General features: G+C 44.1%; 1 protein-coding gene across 7 annotated transcripts in view; it reads left to right on the top strand.

The window, feature by feature from the left end:
* FHOD3 (formin homology 2 domain containing 3) overlaps positions 1 to 20,574 on the top strand; it is a 445,553-nt gene that overhangs the window by 174,780 nt on the left and 250,199 nt on the right. For all 7 annotated transcript variants that reach the window (XM_036095752.2, XM_036095751.2, XM_036095756.2 and 4 more), the window contains exons 4-5: positions 12,391 to 12,458; positions 19,478 to 19,583. In XM_036095752.2, coding sequence (XP_035951645.1) covers positions 12,391 to 12,458; positions 19,478 to 19,583 — 174 coding nt within the window. The remainder of the gene's footprint in view (positions 1 to 12,390; positions 12,459 to 19,477; positions 19,584 to 20,574) is intronic.

Below are 20,574 nucleotides of genomic sequence, written 5' to 3'. Positions count from 1 at the left end.
TCTGCCACTCTGCTTGGTGACATGATTGATACCAGATTGTTCCCTTTTGACCCCAGCTAATGATCCTTATCTTTTCTCTAGGGATTAGACATTCACTTCTTCTCCTCAAAATGTTTAGGGCAGGGATGGTGAACATTTTCTCTGTCAAGAGCCATTGACCCCAGGAAGGAAGAGGCCGTCTCTTTGGGGTGGTGGCCGTGGTTGGAGAGGCACTCCCAAGGCCCAGCCAGGGCTGTCAGCTGAGGCGACTTTCTCAGCACACAGTTAGAGGACCTGACAGATGACAGGAGGAGGCGCCTCACCAGCCCCATGAAAGCCTCGCCTATTCACTGCAGAGAGTCTTGGGTATTTTTTGGAAACGTTGTTGAAGTCTTTGGGGTTGGAGAGAAGGAAAAGTGGTTTTTACTGAGCACTAAAATGCACCTGATGCTTTACCAATGTTATTGTGTTCTTCAAAATGTGGGAACTTGTACTTCTCAAACTGTTTTACTCCTAAGAAAACCGAGGCATAGAGAGGAATCTCTTCTGAAATGCAAACATCACTTTAGGAGTCTGGATGGTGGTATTATCCAAGGCTATGGCAGAATAGCACGGGAGGGTGTGGACAAACCATAGCAGTGCACAGTGCAGGACCAGGACCTTGCCAACTGGGAGTGCAGGAGAGGGCAGGTGAAGTTCACCCAGAGCCCCAAGGGTGGGCAGGACAGGAGGTCAGGGGCCAAGCGTGGCAGGTTCGGTGAGCGGAGGCTGGGGAACAAGGGCTACTTTGCAGAGGCCAAGGTTAGGACCGTGCTGGCTACAGTCAGGCCTGGGGAAGACGGCTGAGTATTTTCTATGTGTGCGCTCAGGGGCTGGTGGGGTGCGTATGTGGTTTCTGGCCCTTGGACCAGGATGGTTCCCTTCTAAGTTTTCTCCCTGGAGAGGAAAGTAGATTTGGGCTTGACACTGGATGGAGAAAGATGGTCTCCTGTGGATATCACCTGGGACTCTGGATGCTTCCAGAAGAGCAGAGCTGGGCTCCTTTGTTGAGGCAACCTCCCTTCCCTTTGTGCCCCACCGGGAGGGGGCGAGCAGGGTTCGCTGCAGGGCAGGGAAGCCGTGATGCTGTGGCCAGCTCTGGGGAGAAACACCCTCTGCTCAAGCAAAACCAACTTAGCGCTGCAGTTTCCTTCTCCTGGTTGTTGTTAAAAGAGAACTAGAAAGAGAAATATATGTAATTTTGAAAAAACATACATCTAAAAGTTTTAACTGAATTCTAAAAGAAAGGGAATGATAAAAGCCTATAAATAAAATATCTGGAGGTTCTCCAGTTTTCTAATGAGGGAGGAAGAGAACAAAGAAAGAAGGAACTAGAGCAAGAGAGGACAGGGAGCCGAACTATTTATAGGACACGGAGAGGCAGAGGTGTGGACAGAGACCCAGGAGTTCTGAAGCGACAGACCTCTGAAGTAACAGGTCCCCATCACCTGTTTCTCATACAACTGCTTGACTCGGGGTGTTTTTGCTGCTTTTCAGATGATAATGATCTGATCACCCTGGGTCAGCAGCCTTTTTATTTATTTTTATTATGTTCAGTTAGCCACTGTATGTGGTGTTCAATGATTCATTAGTTACTGTAACACCCAGTGCTCATCCCAACACGTACCCTCCTTAGGACCCATCACCCTGTTACCCCATCTCCCACCCCCCTCCCCTCTGAAACCTTCAGTTTGTTTCCTGGGGTCCATAGTCTCTCATGGTTCGTCTTCCTCTCTGATTTCTCCCCCTTCAGTTTTCCTTCCCTTCCCCTATGGTCCGTCCTGCTATTCCTTATGTTCCACATATGAGTGAAACCGTATGATAATTATCTTTCTCTGCTTGACTTACTTCATTCAGCATAATCCCCTCCAGTTCCATCCATGTCAGTGCAAATTGTAGGTATTCATCCTTTCTGAAGGCTGAGTAATATGTGGAGAAAAGGGAATCCTCTTACACTGCTGGTGGGAATGCAAACTGGTGCAGCCACTCTGGAAAACAGTGTGGAGGTTCCTCAAAAAGTTAAAAATAGAGCTACCCTATGACCCAGTAATTGCACTAGTAGGTATTTACCTCCAAGATACAGATGTAGTGAAAAGAAGGGGCACCTGCACCCCAATGTTTATAGCAGCAATGTCCACAATAGCCAAACTATGGAAAGATGCCTTGATGTCCATCAGCAGATGGATGGATAAAGAAGATGTGGTCAGCAGCCTTTTTAAAGGGACACTGTCAAAGTGCAGCAGGGGTTCTGTGGATTGGGTGGAGGGGCTCAGCTTCTCCAAGGGGAGCTGGTAGGATTGGATGTGTCTGTGGACCCATCTGTCTCTACCAGTCTTTGACCCTGGGAAGAAATTCTCCCCAGAATTCCAGTTCCTGATGTGGCCTGCAGCAGCTGATCCGGCCTCTTTGCCTCTGAGAGGGGACACTTTTGTGAGAGTGAAGATGGGAATAAACAAAAGTGTGCTTCCCTGGGACCCAAAGCTGACCAGCTCTCTGAAACCCAGAGGGAGAAAGGGTTGCCTCCGAGTGAAGTCAGAAATGAAGGTAGCTGGCTCTGCCTGGGCTGCCTTCCTCAGTAAGGCCGTGAGGAGGGTGGTGCTGGGACTCCCAAGGTGACGAGCCAGAAAGTGTGTGGAGCTGGGCGGGCTCGGATGGGTGGCCATGGCCGACAAGCAACCAAGCCCACCCTTGCCTGATTGGAAGTCTGGTGCAGCCTCCTTAGCCAACAGCTCCTAGAGGCTGTTTGCCGCTTGAAGGGGGCCCTGCGTGACAGCTGTTAGACTATAGGTGAATACCAGGAGTTCACAGAGGGTTTGGGAGGTGACTGAGGCTGTCTTCAGGAGGAGGTGATGCGCACACAGGGAAGGGCGAGGTGGAGGAAGCAGGAAAACCACACGTTCCAGGCTGGAGCATGTGCCTCTTCTGACCCCAGAGACCTGAGGATGCCATTCAGCTGTCCTAGGGGGTCCGCGTCCGGACAGAGGCACTGCTCACCGGTAGCGACTGCTCATACTGTCTCATGTCTCAGGGAATGGCTTCCCCACAAACCTAGCGGGCAAGCTGGAGGTCGGGGGGTCCTTCACCCGTTTCACCCCACATTCAGCTCTATTCCTCAATCACTCCCCAATCCATCCCTCCTCACCATCCACTCTGTTCCTGTCACGACCTATCACCCCTTGCTCAGGTGACTCCAAAGGCTTCTTACTTGGTTTCCTGCTCCAACCCGTTCCCGTCTCAGTTCCTCTGCCCTGATGGGCCGTATGGGCAGTGAGCCTCATAGAACCCTGTGTCATTAGATTCCTTCCTGTTTGAAATCCCCCCAGCACCCTCTGTCACAGCCTGAGAGTGACACGGAGTTGAAACTTCACAGCGTGGCAGTATGAGACCCTGAACGCGAGGACTCCACGGTGTCCCCAGCCTCATGCTGTCACAACCTGTCCCCTCTGACGTTAACATCTGTGATGAGCCGTATATAACTTAGAAATGAAACTATGACTCTAAAGCACTTAAACATTGCTGGGAAAGAGGGATTTCTAAAATCTGACCAAGCAGTTTTTTCACTGAAAAATTTTGTGTTGTGCCACTTTGGTGGTTTTCTTTAAAATGTCAACAGGTCATAACGAAGCAACAGTTGCAGGTTGAAGTGGGTTGTACTTCCGGGTCATCAGTGTGTTGGTGGCTCATTCGAATTCCTGGGAAGAATGTCCAGAGCGGAATTCCTTCGACTCAGTGCTGAAAGGAACTTGGGACTGCAGACTTTCTGGCTGGGGAGCGGAGCATAACCTAAGCCTGGCCAGCGATTTCTGTCCCATTTCAGAGTTGTTCTTCACCAGCGCTCTCAGGACGGGTGGGTCTGAAGAGCAAACGTCGTGCAGCTAATGCCTGGCAAAGGAGGAGCTCATGTCTCTCTGCTCCATCCGAAAAATCATGCTGGTTGCATTCTCTGTAGCTGGTGCCAACGATTTTTAAATGTAGGTGCAGGCATTTTGTCTGTGAATACATCTCCTCTCTCAGTGTGATGTCGTCTGTGGCCCCTCAAGGGTTAAAGGGAAGTTATTGCCTCCTCTGCGCAGAGTGGGGTCTCCTGGGTCTTGGTCCAAGTGTTTGCACAGAGCGCTTGGTTAATGTGTTTGGCACTTGGTGAGAGAAGGGTGTGCTGAAATTATTAGCCCTAAAGTTGGTGATTTTTATGGTTCTGAAGCATGATGCTCTAGATACATCTTTCACTCTCCCACTTCCTTGGCACACTCACAGATGCTCTGGGTTCTTCCCCTCCAAGCTCTTTCACTAAATGTAAATAGGTTCTCATGTTCCCACTGATTCCTTCTAATGTTCAGGTCTGTTTTCCCCACACGAGGTTTTCTTCACTGTGTTCCTAGCTGAGCAGAAAGCACAGGACATCCATGGCTGTGCCTTTCAGTGTTCATGTGGGCGGGCCATGCGGGTTTCCTTCCCGATGATGGAACAGGAGTGGTCCCTAATGGCCTTTAATCAATTTGCCCTCTGCTCGTCAACTGGTTTAAAGTGTAATACCTTAATTGTATCTCTTAAACATGTTTCATTTTAAAAGGCAAGAACCGTGGAGAGAAAAGATGGGGGCAATTATAAAGACTTTAACAAATGATGTTCTGGTCCGGCCTCCTTTCCCCACCCAATGTAAGCTCCTGATGACCTTTTACTCGAAGGCTAATGCTATACATATGACCTCACCCTGGGTAGATTCAGTTTGGAAGGAGGTGGGAGAATACATACATAAATATCTTCATTTATTGGCCAACCACAGGCTGTGCTTGACCTTAATAGGAATGGATGCAGAATCGGCCCCCCCATTCTCCCCCCCACCCCAAGCTGCTGGAACTGGCACTGCGTCTTCCATGGGACCTTCTGCCCCCTGAGCTCTCAAGAGCTACTGTCCTACCCTTGGGGCTGTGCTGGTGGGCGGTGGGTTCCTCTTTTCGTACCTCCCACCTGGCCATCTCCAGGCTTTGGGAGAATGGCAAAACTTCTGGACTCCAACCTGAGCCCAGCCCAGTCCTGCCCTTTACACATAGGATTCAGGTTTGAGTTGAGATTCTGTGGGGTTTTGTTGTTGTTGTTTTTGATATTTGCCAGGAAGGGACCCACACTTCACGTCTTAGTCACGTAGCATCTTCCTCCCCAGTGCTCTGACCTAGGACTCTTAAATGGAGTCTGGCGCGGCAGGATCCATCGTCTTCTGCACCATCCCCCCAGTAGAGGCTGCGTGCTCCTTGGCATGTGTTTACAACATAGGTGGACAACGGAAAAGGGAGAGCCTCTGAGTTTCTTGGCATATGGCAGAAGCTCTGGAGCTGCCCTCTTGCTGGCAGAGTGTGGCCTCTGGGCCTCTCTCTCTCCCTGCTCTACATTTGATGCCTTCTTTCTTCTGCATTGCCTAATTTTTAGGCAATACGGACATACGAAATTCCCTCCCTTGGGACTCGGGACCCATGAGAACAGTCTGCATAGTGTATTGGGTGTATTTGGAGAATCAGAGGACCCCCATGCTCTGCTTCATCACCCACAAGGCTGAAGCCCAATGTGCCCCTGGATCTACGCACATGCAGACCCTCACAGACAGCAGAGACTGCAAATACTGAGGGCGGAACAAGGGAGCCCCATGGGGCTCAGTCATCTTTCCCTAAGGAAGCCTTGCATGTGCTCATGTAACCCAGGACTGAGAATCACACCTGAGCTCTGCATGGAAGGGCTGCTTCTAAAGGAGGAGGGAGTAATGTTCAATAGGAAATACATCCAAGAGCCATGTCCGGCATGCCCTCAGGAAGCTGCCAGGCCAGCCCTGTTCCTAGGGGGGGGCCTTGATAGTCTTGTCTAACCTGAAGGAGAGCCCTGCACAGCCATGGGGAGGCTGACTTTCTGTGTGGTGAGGCCTGGATGTGCTAGAGATGGAACACTCTGTTTCTTGAACTCCTGAGTGTGCCCAGCAGTGAAAGCTCCAGACCTCACCTCCCATGGCATGGTTAGCCCTGCATCAGGGAAACTGGGGCTTGGGCTGTGGGAAGGAGTGCCTCTCCTTTGGCCTGCGGAGGCTGCTCGTGAACGACAGCAACGTCTCTCGGTAGTCACTGGTTTGGGCACGACAGCTGACGTGATGAAATGTCTGCGGGCTCCTCCTCTACCAGCGGGAACTGCGCCTCCCACAATGACAAATTATATCGGCAGAGCTCATTTTATTGCACTTTGCAGATATTGCATTTTCTACAAATTGAGGTTTTATGGCAACCCTGCAACAAGCAAGTCTGTTGGTGCCATTTTTCCAACAGCATTTGCTCACTTTGTGTCCTTGTCATATTTTGGTAATTCTCACAATATTTCGAACTTCTTCATTATTATATTATGGTGATTTGCCATCAGAAATTACTACTTGCTGAAAGCTCAGATGGTTGGCATTTTTTTTCAATAAGGTATTTTTAAATTAAGATATGTGCAGTTTTTTTTATTTTTTATTTTTTTATTTTTAAAGATTTTATTTATTTATTTGACAGAGAGATAGCGGGAGAGGGAACACAAGCGAGGGGAGTGTGAGAGGGAGAAGCAGGCTTCCCGCGGAGCAGGGAGCCCGAAGCAGGGCTCGATCCCAGGACCCTGGGATCATGATCTGAGCCGAAGGCAGACACTTAACCACTGAGCCACCCAGGCGCCCCTGCACTTTTTTTTTTTTTTTAGACATAATGCTATTACACACTTACTAGATTATAGTGTCAACATAACTTTTATATGCACTGGGAAACCAAAAAATTCATTTGACTTGCATTATTGTGATATTTATTTTATTGCATTGGTCTGGAACCAAACTTGGACTATCTCCAACGTATGCCTCTATGTCATTTACAGACGTGCTTGGATCCTAATCCTTTTTGTCCTCTAGGTGAACAGTGGTGTCTCATAAAATGTATGTGAAGAATCAACAGAACAGGTCAGGTTGGGTGTAGAGGCTATTTGGTACCACAGTGTTGCTTTCATATGTTACAGAGACCACTGCATGACAGTCTTAAAAATGTCGATTGTGTAGAAAAAGAAGGTTTATAGTATTTTGGAATAGGATATCTTCGTCCATAAGAGTGAAGCTTCACTGCTGACTGCTTTTACAAAGGGTTTGTTTTTAAACATTTTGTCTATTTATTTGACAGACAGTGAGAGAGGGAACACAACCAGGGGGAGTGGGAGAGGGAGAAGCAGGCTTCCCGCTGAGCAGGGAGCCCGATGCGGGGCTCAATCCCAGGACCCTGGGATCATGACCTGAGCCAAAGGCAGATGCTTAACAACTGAGGTACCCACACGCTCCTTACAAAGGGTTAAAAAAACAAAAACAAAAAAACTAGCTACAACTTAACAGGTACCAGATTGGAAAGACTCCTAATCTAGACCTCACCTAGTGCTTTTAACATAGAGAATTAAAACACTTTGCCTTTTAAAGGGCATTTAAGCCAAAATATGTAATATTCTTAAAGAAGATAGCTGATCTTTTGAGTTTTGATATTAAAAAACCAAAAACTACATTAAAATACGTGAATCTTTCTCTGAAGTTTGTAGTGATAATTCTCTTACCTAAAAGAATAATTTGGGAACATTACTATTTTGTTATTCAGCTTTGTTTGGAATAATTATTTAAATGAATAACTATAAACAGTTTTTTTTTTTTTAATTAAGGACCATTGAAATAGTACTTTTCAAATAGAAATTATAGGGGTGCCTGGCTGGCTCAGTCAGTTAAGCATCTGGCTCTTGGTTTTGGTTCGGGTCATGATCTCAGGGTCTTGAGATTGAGCCCCAAGTGGCCTCTGTCCTGGGCATGGAGTCTGCGTAGGATTCTCTCTCCCTCTCTCTCTGCGCCCCCCTCAAAAAAAAATAATAAATAAAAAACAGAAGTTTTGTTTTAATTAAAAGAGACTTGGCATAAAAAGGAGGGGGAGAGTGTTTTGACACCACTCAAAGGTATTTTTGGCATTTGTACAAGGATGTTTCTCATCAAAGGATGAGTGGCACCATCAGGTCTCCCTGAGATCTTTTGTTTTAGTGTCACTGAAGAATCATTTGTGATATCCTGGGGGTTAAAAATATGGTGAATGCGTATCATTTGAAAGATAGAGACTGTCAGACTGGATAAAAACAAGTTACAACTATAACTACAAGAAACTATACCATGCAAATACTAACCAAAAGTGATCATATTAATATTAAAAATGTAGACTTTAAACAAGGAATATTGCCAGGAATGAAGAAAGACATTACATAGTGATAAAAGGTCAATTCACTTAGAAGCCATAGGAATCCTAAATAGTATCCAGAACAAGAGAAAGGCAAAGTGTACCTAAAGCAAATACTCATACAGGTGCAAGGAGAAATAAAGTCCCCTGTCATGGTTGGAAATTTCAGCACTCCTCTCAGTGATCTACAGAAACTCATGAAAATACAGAAGACCTGAACAACACTACCACTCAGTTTGACCTAGTGGATATTTCTATAACAGTCTACCTAATAACAGCAGAATACATATGATTATTTTCAAGTGTATGTGAGATGTTCACCATGATAAACCATATTCTGGGCCATAAAATAAACATTAATAAATTAAAAATAATTGATGTCTTTTAAGATTATGTTCTCATCATAAAGAAATGAAACTAGAAATTGGTAACAGATACATAGAAAATTCCCAAATAATTGGAAGTTAAACTGTATATTTCTAAATAAACCACAGGTCAAAAAAAATCACAGGAGGGGCGCCTGGGTGGCTCAGTTGTTAAGCATCTGCCTTTGGCTCAGGTCATGATCCCAGAGTCCTGGGATCGAGCCCTGCATCAGGCTCCCTGCTCCGCGGGAAGCCTGCTTCTCCCTCTCCCACTCCTCCTGCTTGTGTTCCCTCTCTTGCTGTCTCTCTCTGTCAAATAAATAAATAAAATCTTAAAAAATCACAGGATTTACTCCCTTTTGATTTGAATGAAATATTCCACATTCACTCAATTTTAAATTAAATGAAAACGAAAACACAAGATGGCAAATTGTGTGGAATGCAGCCAAAGCAGCGCTTAGGGAGATATTTATAGCATTAACTACTTAGGAAAGAAGACAGGTTTCAGATCAATTGTTATTAAATTTCCACCGTAAGAAAGTAGGAAAAAAAAAGCAAATTAGGCCAAAAGCAAGCAGAAGGAAGAAAATTATAGTCAGAAAAGAAATAGGAAGAACAATGAAATCAAAAGCTGATTCTTGAAAAGATCAATAGAATAGATATACTTCTGGCCAGATGAAGTTAAGTGGAGAAAAGAGACAGATTACCAATAATAGGGATAAGAGGGGAGATTGCTATATTCAATAAAAGGGTGATAGGGAATATTATGACAACTTTATCCCCATTCACTTAACAACTTAGATGAATTGGAAAAATTCCTTAAAAGATGCAAATTATCAAAGCTCATTCAAGAAGAAATAATCAGAATAGCCCTATAGTAATTGAAGAAATTGCATTCATAGTTGAAAACCTTCCAATACAGAGAACTCCTCTCCCTCCCCACCAGGTGGCTTCACTGGAGAATTCTGCCAAACATTTAAGGAATGTGTAATACCAAGTCTACACAGACTTGTTCTGAAAGTAGAAGAGGAAGGAATACTCCCAACTCATGAGAAAGAGTATTGCCGCAACATTAATACCATTAAAAGGAAACAAAACTACAGATCAATATTCTTCATGAATATAGATGTGAAAAATCCTCAACAAAATATTAAGTCATTCTTAGCTAAATTTTTTTAAAAACTGATTTTGAGTGTAATACCAAGTATGAAAACTTTAACAATCTGAACACAACCATAATTTTCATTCACATGAATCAGAAGCTAGGACAGATCATCCGTAACTAACCCTGTGATACTGTAAATTCACTTAAGACCTATTTCTGCTTGTCATCTAGTATGCAAGAGAAGTCTACTGCAAGTCTTATCACCTTATAAAGAGGTACTTGGAATTGACACTCTCTTCACATGCTCTTCCTGGATAGGATAAATCTGCCCCTCTTCTTCGGGGCTTATATATCCCCGTGCTTGCATCTGATAGAGTTATTCTTATTTATTAGAAGTGGTTCTGGCAACAGTCAAAATTTCTATCCTCCGAATTTGAGAAGTCTGAGAGGTTAGCTGTGGAAACTGAAGAAATGGTCACCCCAGGGACCAGACCCTGAGATGATGCAGTCTGCTCCACTTATTTATTGCTTGTGTATTTTGAGGCCATGCACACACTTTAGAGGTCAGCTGGAGAGTTATCTGGGCCTCATGTCTTAGGATCTGTGATAAACAAGATGTTCATTTTAGGGATGGCTGATTTCTCTGGGGTTTTCTCAGATCCTTGTTTTTAAGAAGGCGATGCATTCTGTCTTAATCAAAACTCTTCATAATAAGTGATCACGGACTGCATATTGTTTAGAGGTGGTAGATTCCATGGTGGTCAAATAGCAAGAAGGCCTTAGGGTCACACATCCCCTAGACTCCCAGACTAACACAACCTAGCCTCTGCCCCTTACTGGGTATTTTCATAGGTTTTGAAAAACGGAGGAACCTGACCTGCTCAGTTGCCTAAAGGAGACCAGAGAGTCTGCAACACAGGGAGGGAGGGGGCCAGGGCTGCATGACCAAGGGCTTGACGGGTCATGCAGAGGATTTTGGATTTCATTCTAAGTCCAGAGGTAGCCATTGAAGGGTTTAAACGGGAGCAGTGATGTCATCAGGTGTCCATTTTCACGCAACCCTTCTGGCCTTGGTGTGGAGAGTGGAAGAGAAGAGGGCAAGATGTCTGTAGGGAGGCCTTTGGGGGAAGCTACCACCATGCAAAAGCTGAGCCCCACCTCCCCATAGCCTTTTAAATCGAAGGTGGGAGTCTGTTCCCTTCCAGAGTTACTGTGCAAGTGGGCATATTCTTCTCATGACCAGACTTCTGCCAATTCTTACAGACCTGTGTGTTCCGTGCCCTTCCGCTCAAGTCTGTGACATAGCAGAGAATGTGGGTCTGCGCATTGCCCCCCATATGCTGGAATTGAAGCTCAGAGAGGCTGGCCTCCAGCATGATACTGCCTTTGACTGCTTTATTCTTTAACATTTTAAATAATTTGGCATCACCCTGCATCATATCGGTGTTTGATTTAACACAAAAACTGTCTTCCTCTAAATCTGTTGTTGCATGGTCTTATTTTATAGACAGGGGATCCAAGACATAGAAAGGTAAACTACTTTGTTCAAGGTCATATAGCAAGTGGTGACACCATCTTTGAAATGTAGGCTTTCTGACTGTTAATTTTTGCACTTATTAAGTCCACTCTTCACTACTGACTGCAAAAAACAATTCCTGGCAGGTGCTTAGGAAATACATGTTGGATGACTTTTATTGGGTCAGTCTGGTACCTGAGATTAGGAACCTAACCTGACCCCTGAGTCACCTGGGTCAGGGCCAAGCTTGAGTTGTGTGAAGCTGAGCAGAGTCCATGCTCCCAGGCATTCTACATACACTAGAATAACTGGCTTCTCCCTCCCTCCTGTGTGCCCTCAGCACTTTGTAGCTCTACTCCAATGGCTAACTAGTACTTTTGGCATATTCATTTGTCTCCCTGCCACATTATGACCTCTGGAGAATGGGTCTTAGGTCAAGGTCACCTCATTATTCACTAGGCCTGGCCTAACTGGTACATGTTAAATGTGACTAACAGAACACTGGGGGTTATAGGAGTTGGCCTGAGTCTTGAGCCAGAAAAGACCGACACAGGGCTCCTCCATCTGCCATGCTCAGGGCCAGACCCATCCTTGAACATGAGTGAGAGCCCAGATAGAACCAGAGCTAAGGCTGTTTAGAGGGCCATCCCCAGGGAATCAAGTCCTTAAAGCCACTGTATTGCCCTTGGGTCTCTCAAGGTGACCGTTAGATCCCAGGGAAAAGGAGGTGCCTCAAAGGTGAGCCCAGCTGCAGAAAGCATGGTGGTTCAGTGGCTGTGAGGCAAGGAAGGAGGGAGGTGGGAGGATGCCTTCCATCTTGGCTGTGTTCATTTTCTGGATATAGCTGGTTATTAAGTGCTATGGTCTACAAACAGCTGGGAATCGAAGTCTGGAGAGAGGGAGGGTGGGGGCTGAGGGTGCACGTGGGACCTTGTCCTCCACAACTCTCTCAGCCCCTCTTCCGGCCACCTGTAGCGGCCCCGACTGTTCTCTGCACTGTCTGACGTGGGGGCTGTATCTTCCATGGATTCAGTCTACTCACCTCTCCAGTGGAAATTCTGTTCATGTTCACATCCTGTGTTTTTACCGTTCATTGAGTCAGTTTAATTAATTCTATATATGTTATGTTCTTTATTTCAGAAAAACTGTACAACTCCAGTGGGCGAGATTTAAGAAGGGCGCTTTTCTCCCTGAAGCAGATATTTCAGGTAAAAAAAAGAAGAAAAACATGCTCTCCAGTCCTGTTTTTGCATTGCTTATGGAATTAGATACAGACACGTTTCTACAGCTCTTACTGATTACAGAAAGGAAAGTTTCCTTGGATTAAAATGTCAGGTCAAAATCTCAGTTGAGAGTATTTTTACCATATCAAATATTTCAAACATTAAGAAGTAACGACAACTTTATCAAATCACCTTTTTCCGTATTTACCTCAGACATTTAAAAAGAAAAACCTACTACAGATATAATTGCGGTCTTGTTTTCTCCCTCATTCCAACCATCCCCTTCCTGCCCCAGGTCCCCTATCAACTGATGGTCATGGGCATGCGGGTTTCTCTGGCGATGGTGAAGCACCTCCAGCGGTAGCTGTGTTCTTTTCTGCTAACTTCACGTATGTTCTGCTGCATGTGTCGTACTCCAGCTTATTTACGGAAAGTGGGCTGGATGTAGGCGTGACTGGCCGGTGCAGCTCTGAGTGGTCTTGTGTATGAATATGGCGCAAGTTGCCTTGTTCATTCTTCTCTTGGCAGGCAGTTTGGTTTATCCGCAGTGTTGGCTGTTTTATAAACCAGGCTGCTCAGGACATGTTCCTTATGCATATGTTTATGTCCCTCTTTCAGGGTCCGTTTTATCCTTTTCTCCTAAGCCTGCCTTCTTTCCCTGCCCTGAGGAAGTCACGTGCTTAGGACAGGAGTGCTGACAAGCTCCAAGCCTCTCACTCATGCGAGACTGTAGAGGGGAGAGAGAGAGAGACAGAGCTAGGGGAGGAGGAAGAGGCTGCTGTCTGGGCAGAGTCAAGATGGCGTTTGGCAAGAACTGGTGTCTCTGTAGGTTTGTTGTTCCTTCTCTAATGATTTTGGACCCTAGGGTATGTTCCACTTCTCTTCAGTTCCTGTCTTAGCCACATTCTTAACAAAATTTCCTTGTCAGTGATAGCTCTGTCAGAGTGGCAGTCCCCCTTGTGGATGTCTTCCCGGGAGGGGACTGGCAAGAAGACAGGCCAGCAGTCCATCCCGTCTGCATATTCTTATCCCACTGGTCCTTAAACTTGTTCAACCATGTCCTTACCTTCTCCCTGCGCAGAGTCTCTTCTCAGGGTCAGCACTTCTGGACACGAGTCCTCTTGGCTCTCCGGATGGTTATGGTTGTGAACCTACCGTGTCATCGCCCCCTCACACTGCACATCTCAGAGATGCCTTGGGGTTGGGGTCTGCCTTGGTTCAGGCTGTTTGTTCTGGAAAAAGTGCAACAGCTGTCCTTGGGCACTGCCTGGTCTTGGTTCTCTCCATCTGTCTGTTCTTTAACTTCTACCAGAGGGGCTTGAGGAAATTGTTCTCTTGCTCGTTCCATGTAGCCTTCTGGATTACATCTGAATTTCTCAGTATAACATGGAAGCCCTGTGGATCTGGACTTTGCTGCCCACTTCTTTGCCCTTGCCTGCATCCTAAATTCTACTCACGGTTGCATTCTGGGAGCAAGCCACACTCTTTTCTGCAATTTGCCCCTGGACCTGTTGCTCCTCTGCCAGAATGTGTTGCCACTCCTCACCCACTCTCTGTGTCTCTCAGTTTGTCTCCCAGTGTTCCCTCCTGCCAGGGTCCCTCTCCCTAAGTGACTCCTCTCAGTCCCTTCAAATACCTCTGAAGTTCTTTGTGCTTCTCTCTAGTATAGAACTTAAGGTACTATGGGGCATTCGTCTGAGTCTAGCTGTATGCAAGCTGCCTGGATTTCATCGCTGGGTCTTTGGGGCCTAGCACGTGTCTGGGGCTGCGTAAGCAATGGGTGAATGGACTAGGTGAATTGGGTGGTCTTCTAGAAGCTGCCTATGTCTTCAGTCTTTCCTGTTTCTAAGTTAGTAATTTCCATCTGTATTTCCCTGTTCCTTAGCTGAACAAAATAAAACTTGTTTACACTCGATTACATCCTTCTTTTTAACTCGGATTCCCAGCTGCCCTTGGGCTGGACTCTCCCTGTGCCACCAGAGGGCCATGCTCCTGCCACTCCTTGCCCTAACCCAGAGTCCCTCAGCCTACGCTTTCTGTTCAGCTTTGACTTCTTTCAAAACCTGTGTTCACCTCATTGAGTGTCTAGCTGGTGACCAAACTGAACAGAAAAGAGTTATTCCAAGTGACTTTAAAACATTGTGATTTGTGTATTTTGAGTAAATCTACTCTAAGAACAAAAAGAAGCCACGCAATCAACTGTTTATAATAATCCTGTAGCTGCTGGTGGTGTTGTACTGCTGTTCTGCGACTGGTGTGTGTGTTCTTTGTCATTCTCAGAGTTCTTAAGGATTAGGATTCTTGGCGTGTGTGAGAAAGAAGACAGGTAGAAGAAGGGCGCCTGGGTGGCTCAGTCGGTTAAGCATCTGCCTTCGGTTCAGGTCATGATCCCAGGGTCCTGGGATTGAGCCCCTTGTTGGGCTCCCAGCTCAGAGGGGAGCATACTTCTCCCTCTCCCTGCTGATCCCCCTGCTTCTTCTCGTTTGCTCTCTCTCTCCTCTCCTCTCTCTCTATCAAATAAAATAAAATAAAGAAATATCTTAAAGGTAGAAGAGGTTAAGTTAAAAACTCTGTATTCCTGAATTTATGTATTTATTGTTAAAAAGATTTTATTTGAGACAGAATGAGTGAAATCATATGGTATTTGTCTTTCTCTGACTTATTTCACTTTCCTCTAGGTCCATCCATGTTGCCGCAAATGGCAAGATCTCATTCTTTTTTATGGCTGAGTAATATTCCACTGTGTGTGTGTGTGTGTGTGTGTGTGTGTGTGTGTGTGAGTGTGTGTGTGTGTATGTGTACACACTGCATCTTTTTTATTCATTCATCAAAGGATGGACACATGGGTTGCTTCCATATCTTGGCTATTGTAAATAATGCCTCAATAAATATAGGAGTGTATATATCTTTTTGAATTAGTGTTTTCCTTTTCTTTGGGTAAATACCCCATAGTGGAATTACTGGATCATATGGTAATTCTATTTTTAATTTTTTGAGGAACCTCCGTACTGTTTTTCACAGTGGCTGTACCAATTTGCATTCCTACTCACAGTGCCCGAGGGTTCCTTTTTTTCCACATCCTCACTAGCCCTTGTTATTTTTTATGTTTTTGGGTTTAGCCAGTCTGACAGGTGCAAGGTGCTAACTCATTGTAGTTTTAATTTGTATTTCCCTGAAGATGAGGGATGTTGAGCATCTTTTCATGTGTCTGTTGACAATCTGGACGTCTCCTTTGGAAAAATGTCTATTTAGGTCCTCTGCTCTGAATTGGATTATTTGTTTTTTGGTGTTGAGTTGTATAAGTTCTTTATATATTTTGGATATTAACCCCTTATTGGATATATCATTTGCAAATATCTTCTCCAGTTAGTAGGTTGCCTTTTTGCTTTGTTGATGGTTTCCTTCACTGTGCAAAAGCTTTTTATTTTGGTGTAGCTGCAATAGTTTAATTTTGCTTTTGTTTCCCTTGCCTTAGGAGATGTCTAGAGAAATGCTTCTAGGGCTGGTGTCAAAAAAAATTACTGCCTATGTTTTCTTCTAGGAGTTTTACAATCACACCAAAAATAATAAATTTTCCATGTGAACTTTAGGGTAATCAAACAGTAGTTGAGGGGAAGTATTGTTTGTAATAATCTTCTAGCTTATAAGTAAGGAGGAGTAATAGAATTAAAGTATCAGAATTTTCCAACCCTAAGTGAATGGATCTAGGCATTGAGCATCAAGACCTGCTGACATGGTGGAAATGAGATACAGCCAGATTGTATGTGGCTTCTCATGGGAATTCATATTATCATTGATGTGCTTAAGCCGACAAAATCAACCCTGGATCTCATCATGCCTCCATTTACAGTAACCAATTTATAAATGATCATGGACAGAGGCATATGTTAATCTACATCACACTGGTGCAGTCAACAAAATCCAGACTGCTGGGCTACTTTTTAGGACAAATGACCTAGTTTCTTTAACATATAAATTTCAAGGGAAAAAAAAAGTTAATTAAAAGACTTTTAAATCCACATGTGGATCTTATTTGGATCCTCGTACAAAATGTAAAAAATAAAACAAAAACACAAACACACAAGAACACAAAACCATATTTATGAAACAGTTGGAATTTTGGTCACTGACTGGACATTTAATAATAAAAGTTTTTTATTATGAGTACATAGTTTTAAAAAGAGTTTCTGTATTTTGGAGATGCATATTGGAGTATTTATGGATTAAATGATGTGATGTCTGGGATTTGCTTCAAATTAATATGGCAGCAGACAGACAAATTAATATGGGGTGATAGAAGAAACAGGATTGGTATGAATGGATTGGCACCTGGGGTTCACTAAATTGTTCTGTCTTCTTTTGTATATGGTGAAAGTTTTCCATGGTGAAAAAATTTAAAAATAAAACAAACATGTCTGGGGTCTTTGTTGCACATTCCTTTACCGAGTTTGTTCTGTAGTGTTAACTCTCAATTCTCAGGGATGTTGTTTCTATCGTTTATTCATCAGATATTTTTGAGCTGCCTTTGCTGACATTATGTAGGCAAGGAAGAAGGTGCTTGCTACCTGCAGTGTATAATCTGTTTGGAAGACCACACACGTGGGCACAAAACAGCTCAAACCAGGGCAGGCATCATTGGGTGGTGAATGGATTACACAGGCTGCAAGCTGTCTTGGGCTTAGATCGCCTTCTCCCACACCCACAGTCTGCATTTCCATCATCTTGTGTTTTCTACATGCAGGGGTTCTTTCTGGAACTTAGAGTATAAAGGGTGTAAAATACAAAGCACTTGGTCTTTTGCAATGAGTTGAATATTCCTTGACTAACAGGCATTTAAAAAATACAGGTTAAAGTATGGCTAGTGTAGAAAATTCTGAAATGCAGGGATCGTTTCTTATCAGTTGGTGTTAACACTTTGATTTCATTCTAGTGGGAAGCCAAAGTTTTAAAAATCATTTATTAATGCCTAAGTATTTCAGGATACGTGTTCAAAATCTCAGGCATTGCCAATTTGGAGGACATTCTCCACAATTTATTATCCACAAATGTCTATTACTTAAGTGCTTATCTACATATATACATAAATTTTGTTAGGGTTCTGAATTTTTATAAACACTGTCTCCCCTGTCCGTGATTTTTCCAAGTACCTTTGCCAGGCAGCCAACTCTCTGCTGTATTAATATTAGTGATTAGCTTGAGTGGTTTCTTGAGAGCTTGTTCTCACTTTTTCACCATGAAGTCATGTGTGAATCTAGTTTTAGTTAAAGTAATAAACATTTGTTACATGCTTGGAAAAACTTTCTGACTAGACATGAGCTCATCTAAATGTTCACTTTTCACATATGCTGGTGGAAAAGGATATGGATGGAGGGAGAATTATTTTTATTTCCTTTATACATACTAGTGTAAAGTAATTTTCCAAAAACTCATGATATTGTCCCATTTTCTCTTGCTTCCAAAGCCATGATTATCTTAAAGTCTGAGTTAACACAGCTGTCTTTCATTACCTTCAGGGCACAAGCATCACTCCCCCTCTCCCCCCAGTGCCCTCTGAACGTTGAGAGTGTTTTCTGGGTTCAAAGGGAGCCTTCGCCTGGCCTGCCCACATTTAGCTCAAGTCCTCCATCCATATAATTGGAAAATGCCATAAAATCAAAATGAGGGGCTGATTTCACAGAGGGACTGAGAATTATGCCCGTTTGTCTAAATTATTTTTTTCTTTTTTAGAGATGAACCATGGTTGCTGACCATTCCTATAATAAAAACCCTTCATTATTCCATTAAGCTTTCTACTATTTACATCACTGAGGGTTTTTTTTTTTTAAATTTTTGCTCTGTTGTTATAATTGAATATGAATATTCTAGTCTTAGGCTAGCTGCATTTGAGACCAGGCACTGTCCAATTGAGGAAATCTCCTGGAATAGTAGTGGAAAAATTGCTCTCATAGAGCTCTGTAGAACTTGGTACTACAGAAAATGATGGGGCTGGCTGGACATAGGTGATCTCGGCCAAAGTTTTGCATCTTTATCTGTAAAGAGAAGGTAGGCTTATGTCAATGGTCCATGAACTGGCTGCCCTTTAGGATTTCCTGGGGAATTTAATAACAGAGCTAGGGCCCACCCCTAATAATTCTGATTAATCCATCTGGGTAGGGTCCTGCTTCCTACTACTCCTTTTTAAAGCTCCCCAGATAATCCTAATGTGAAGGAGTCAGGGGTGAGCATCATCTGAGCACCTCCAAGTCACCTGGAGGATGTGTTAAGCGCATAATGCTGAGCCTGAGCCTCACCGTAGAGTTTTCTAGGTAGTCAGTTGGGGTATTTGTATTTCTAACAAGTGCCCAGGCGATGCTCATGCCGCCTGCGAGTCTGGACACCCCTCTTTGAGAACCACCAAATTAGATGGTCCCTGAGATTCCTTCCACATCCTGCCTTCTGGGACCTGAGTCTGCTGGCCTGCTGGAGTGGCCCCTTTGTGGGGTCACGTGGCTGCCCCTGACGCACGGCTGGTTGTGTGCTCTGTTTCCTCACTTAGATACCATTTGCAAGACCCTTGTAACCACTGACCTTAAGGACTGCCTTTTGGAACACACGAGTGGCTTTGAATCCTCTGCTTGATGGTCTGTGCTGCAATCGAACATTTCCTGTTGCTGAAACCCAGCAAGCTTCATGTGGCCAGTCCCTAGGGACCTGCGGGGGAGCAGGGCTTGGTGATTTTTGAAGAATGAAAAACAGAACACTATAAATATTCCTGACAGGGGATTCATTTGCTTTATCTTTATTAGATTGCCCAGAAGGCAATAATTGGTCTCTGGCAACCAGCACTGTGGAGACTGGTTGTAAAATTCCTCTGGCAACAATTGTAGATGCCTCATTTGAATAGAGCAGAACAATCTTTAGAGGTCAGTCTGGCTTCAAAGGCTCGTCTGTAGTTTTAACAGCATGGATGGAGGAGGGACTGGGACAGTATTTGAAGTCTTTTTTTCTCTCTCCTTTCCTGCCAGGATGACAAGGATTTGGTGCACGAATTTGTGGTGGCTGAAGGTCTGACATGTTTGATCAAGGTGGGAGCCGAGGCGGACCAGAACTATCAGAACTACATTCTGAGGGGTAAGTTATGACATCCCTGCTACAAGGGGGGCCTGGCATTGTCTCCAGGAACTTCGATACTGAGAGCTTTTATTTTATTTTATTTTTTTTAACATTTTTTAATTATGTTCGATTAGCCAACATATAGTACATCATTAGTTTTTGATGTAGTGTTCAATGGTTCATTAGTTGCGTGTAACACCCAGTGCTCACCACCACAAGTACCCATCACCCGGTTACCCCATCTCCCCATCCCCTCCCTTCTGTAACCCTCAGTTTGTTTCCCAGAGTCCAGAGTCCATACCAAGAGCTTTCAAAAAGACTTGGATTATGGAGTAAGGTGATAAAGACACTCTATGGCAAAAGACGACACTTATATCAGATTTTATCACTTCCTAGTAACTAATTAGTGACGGAGCTAACCTGACTGGTTTTTACCTCACCTCTCTTCCTGGTTATTAAGAAGAAAAAAGCCTACTTCACATTAAGTTCTTGACAATCTCCTTCATTTGGTAAGGAAAAGACCACACTAAGTGGGCCTGTGTTTCAGCAGGAAGTCACCCAAAACCAAAGAGGCCAATTTATTTCCTGGGGAAAAATTTTTTTTTCCAACTTGGGTTGTTACTGGGAGCGCTTGTCAGAAGCTCACATTCCTCACTGGGTCCTCATGTTTCTGACTCGGTAGGTTTGGGGTGGGTCCAGAACTTGCACTTTAAAGAATAATTCTGAAAGCTATCGGTCTAACTTCCCTCCCTCCCTTCCTTTCTTTTTTATAAAGTGAGGCACGTGTTGAGTTTGAAGCAGTGATCATTGTTTCAGGTCATAAAGTTAATGCTCTTTGGTTATAGTAATTTTGTCCACCTTCATATAAATAATTTTATTTGATCCCATAAAAATGTGACAAGGGAGAGCAGGAATTAGTAGGTTGGACTCTAAGAAATCACTGCTATCAAGTTTTGACTTACAAAAAGAGAGTTTAAATGTAGTTCAATCTTCATTTTGTAACTGAAGG

Source organism: Halichoerus grypus, chromosome 13 (assembly GCF_964656455.1).
Source record: "Halichoerus grypus chromosome 13, mHalGry1.hap1.1, whole genome shotgun sequence".
NCBI lineage: Eukaryota > Metazoa > Chordata > Mammalia > Carnivora > Phocidae > Halichoerus > Halichoerus grypus.
This window is presented reverse-complemented; position numbering and strand designations above follow the sequence as displayed.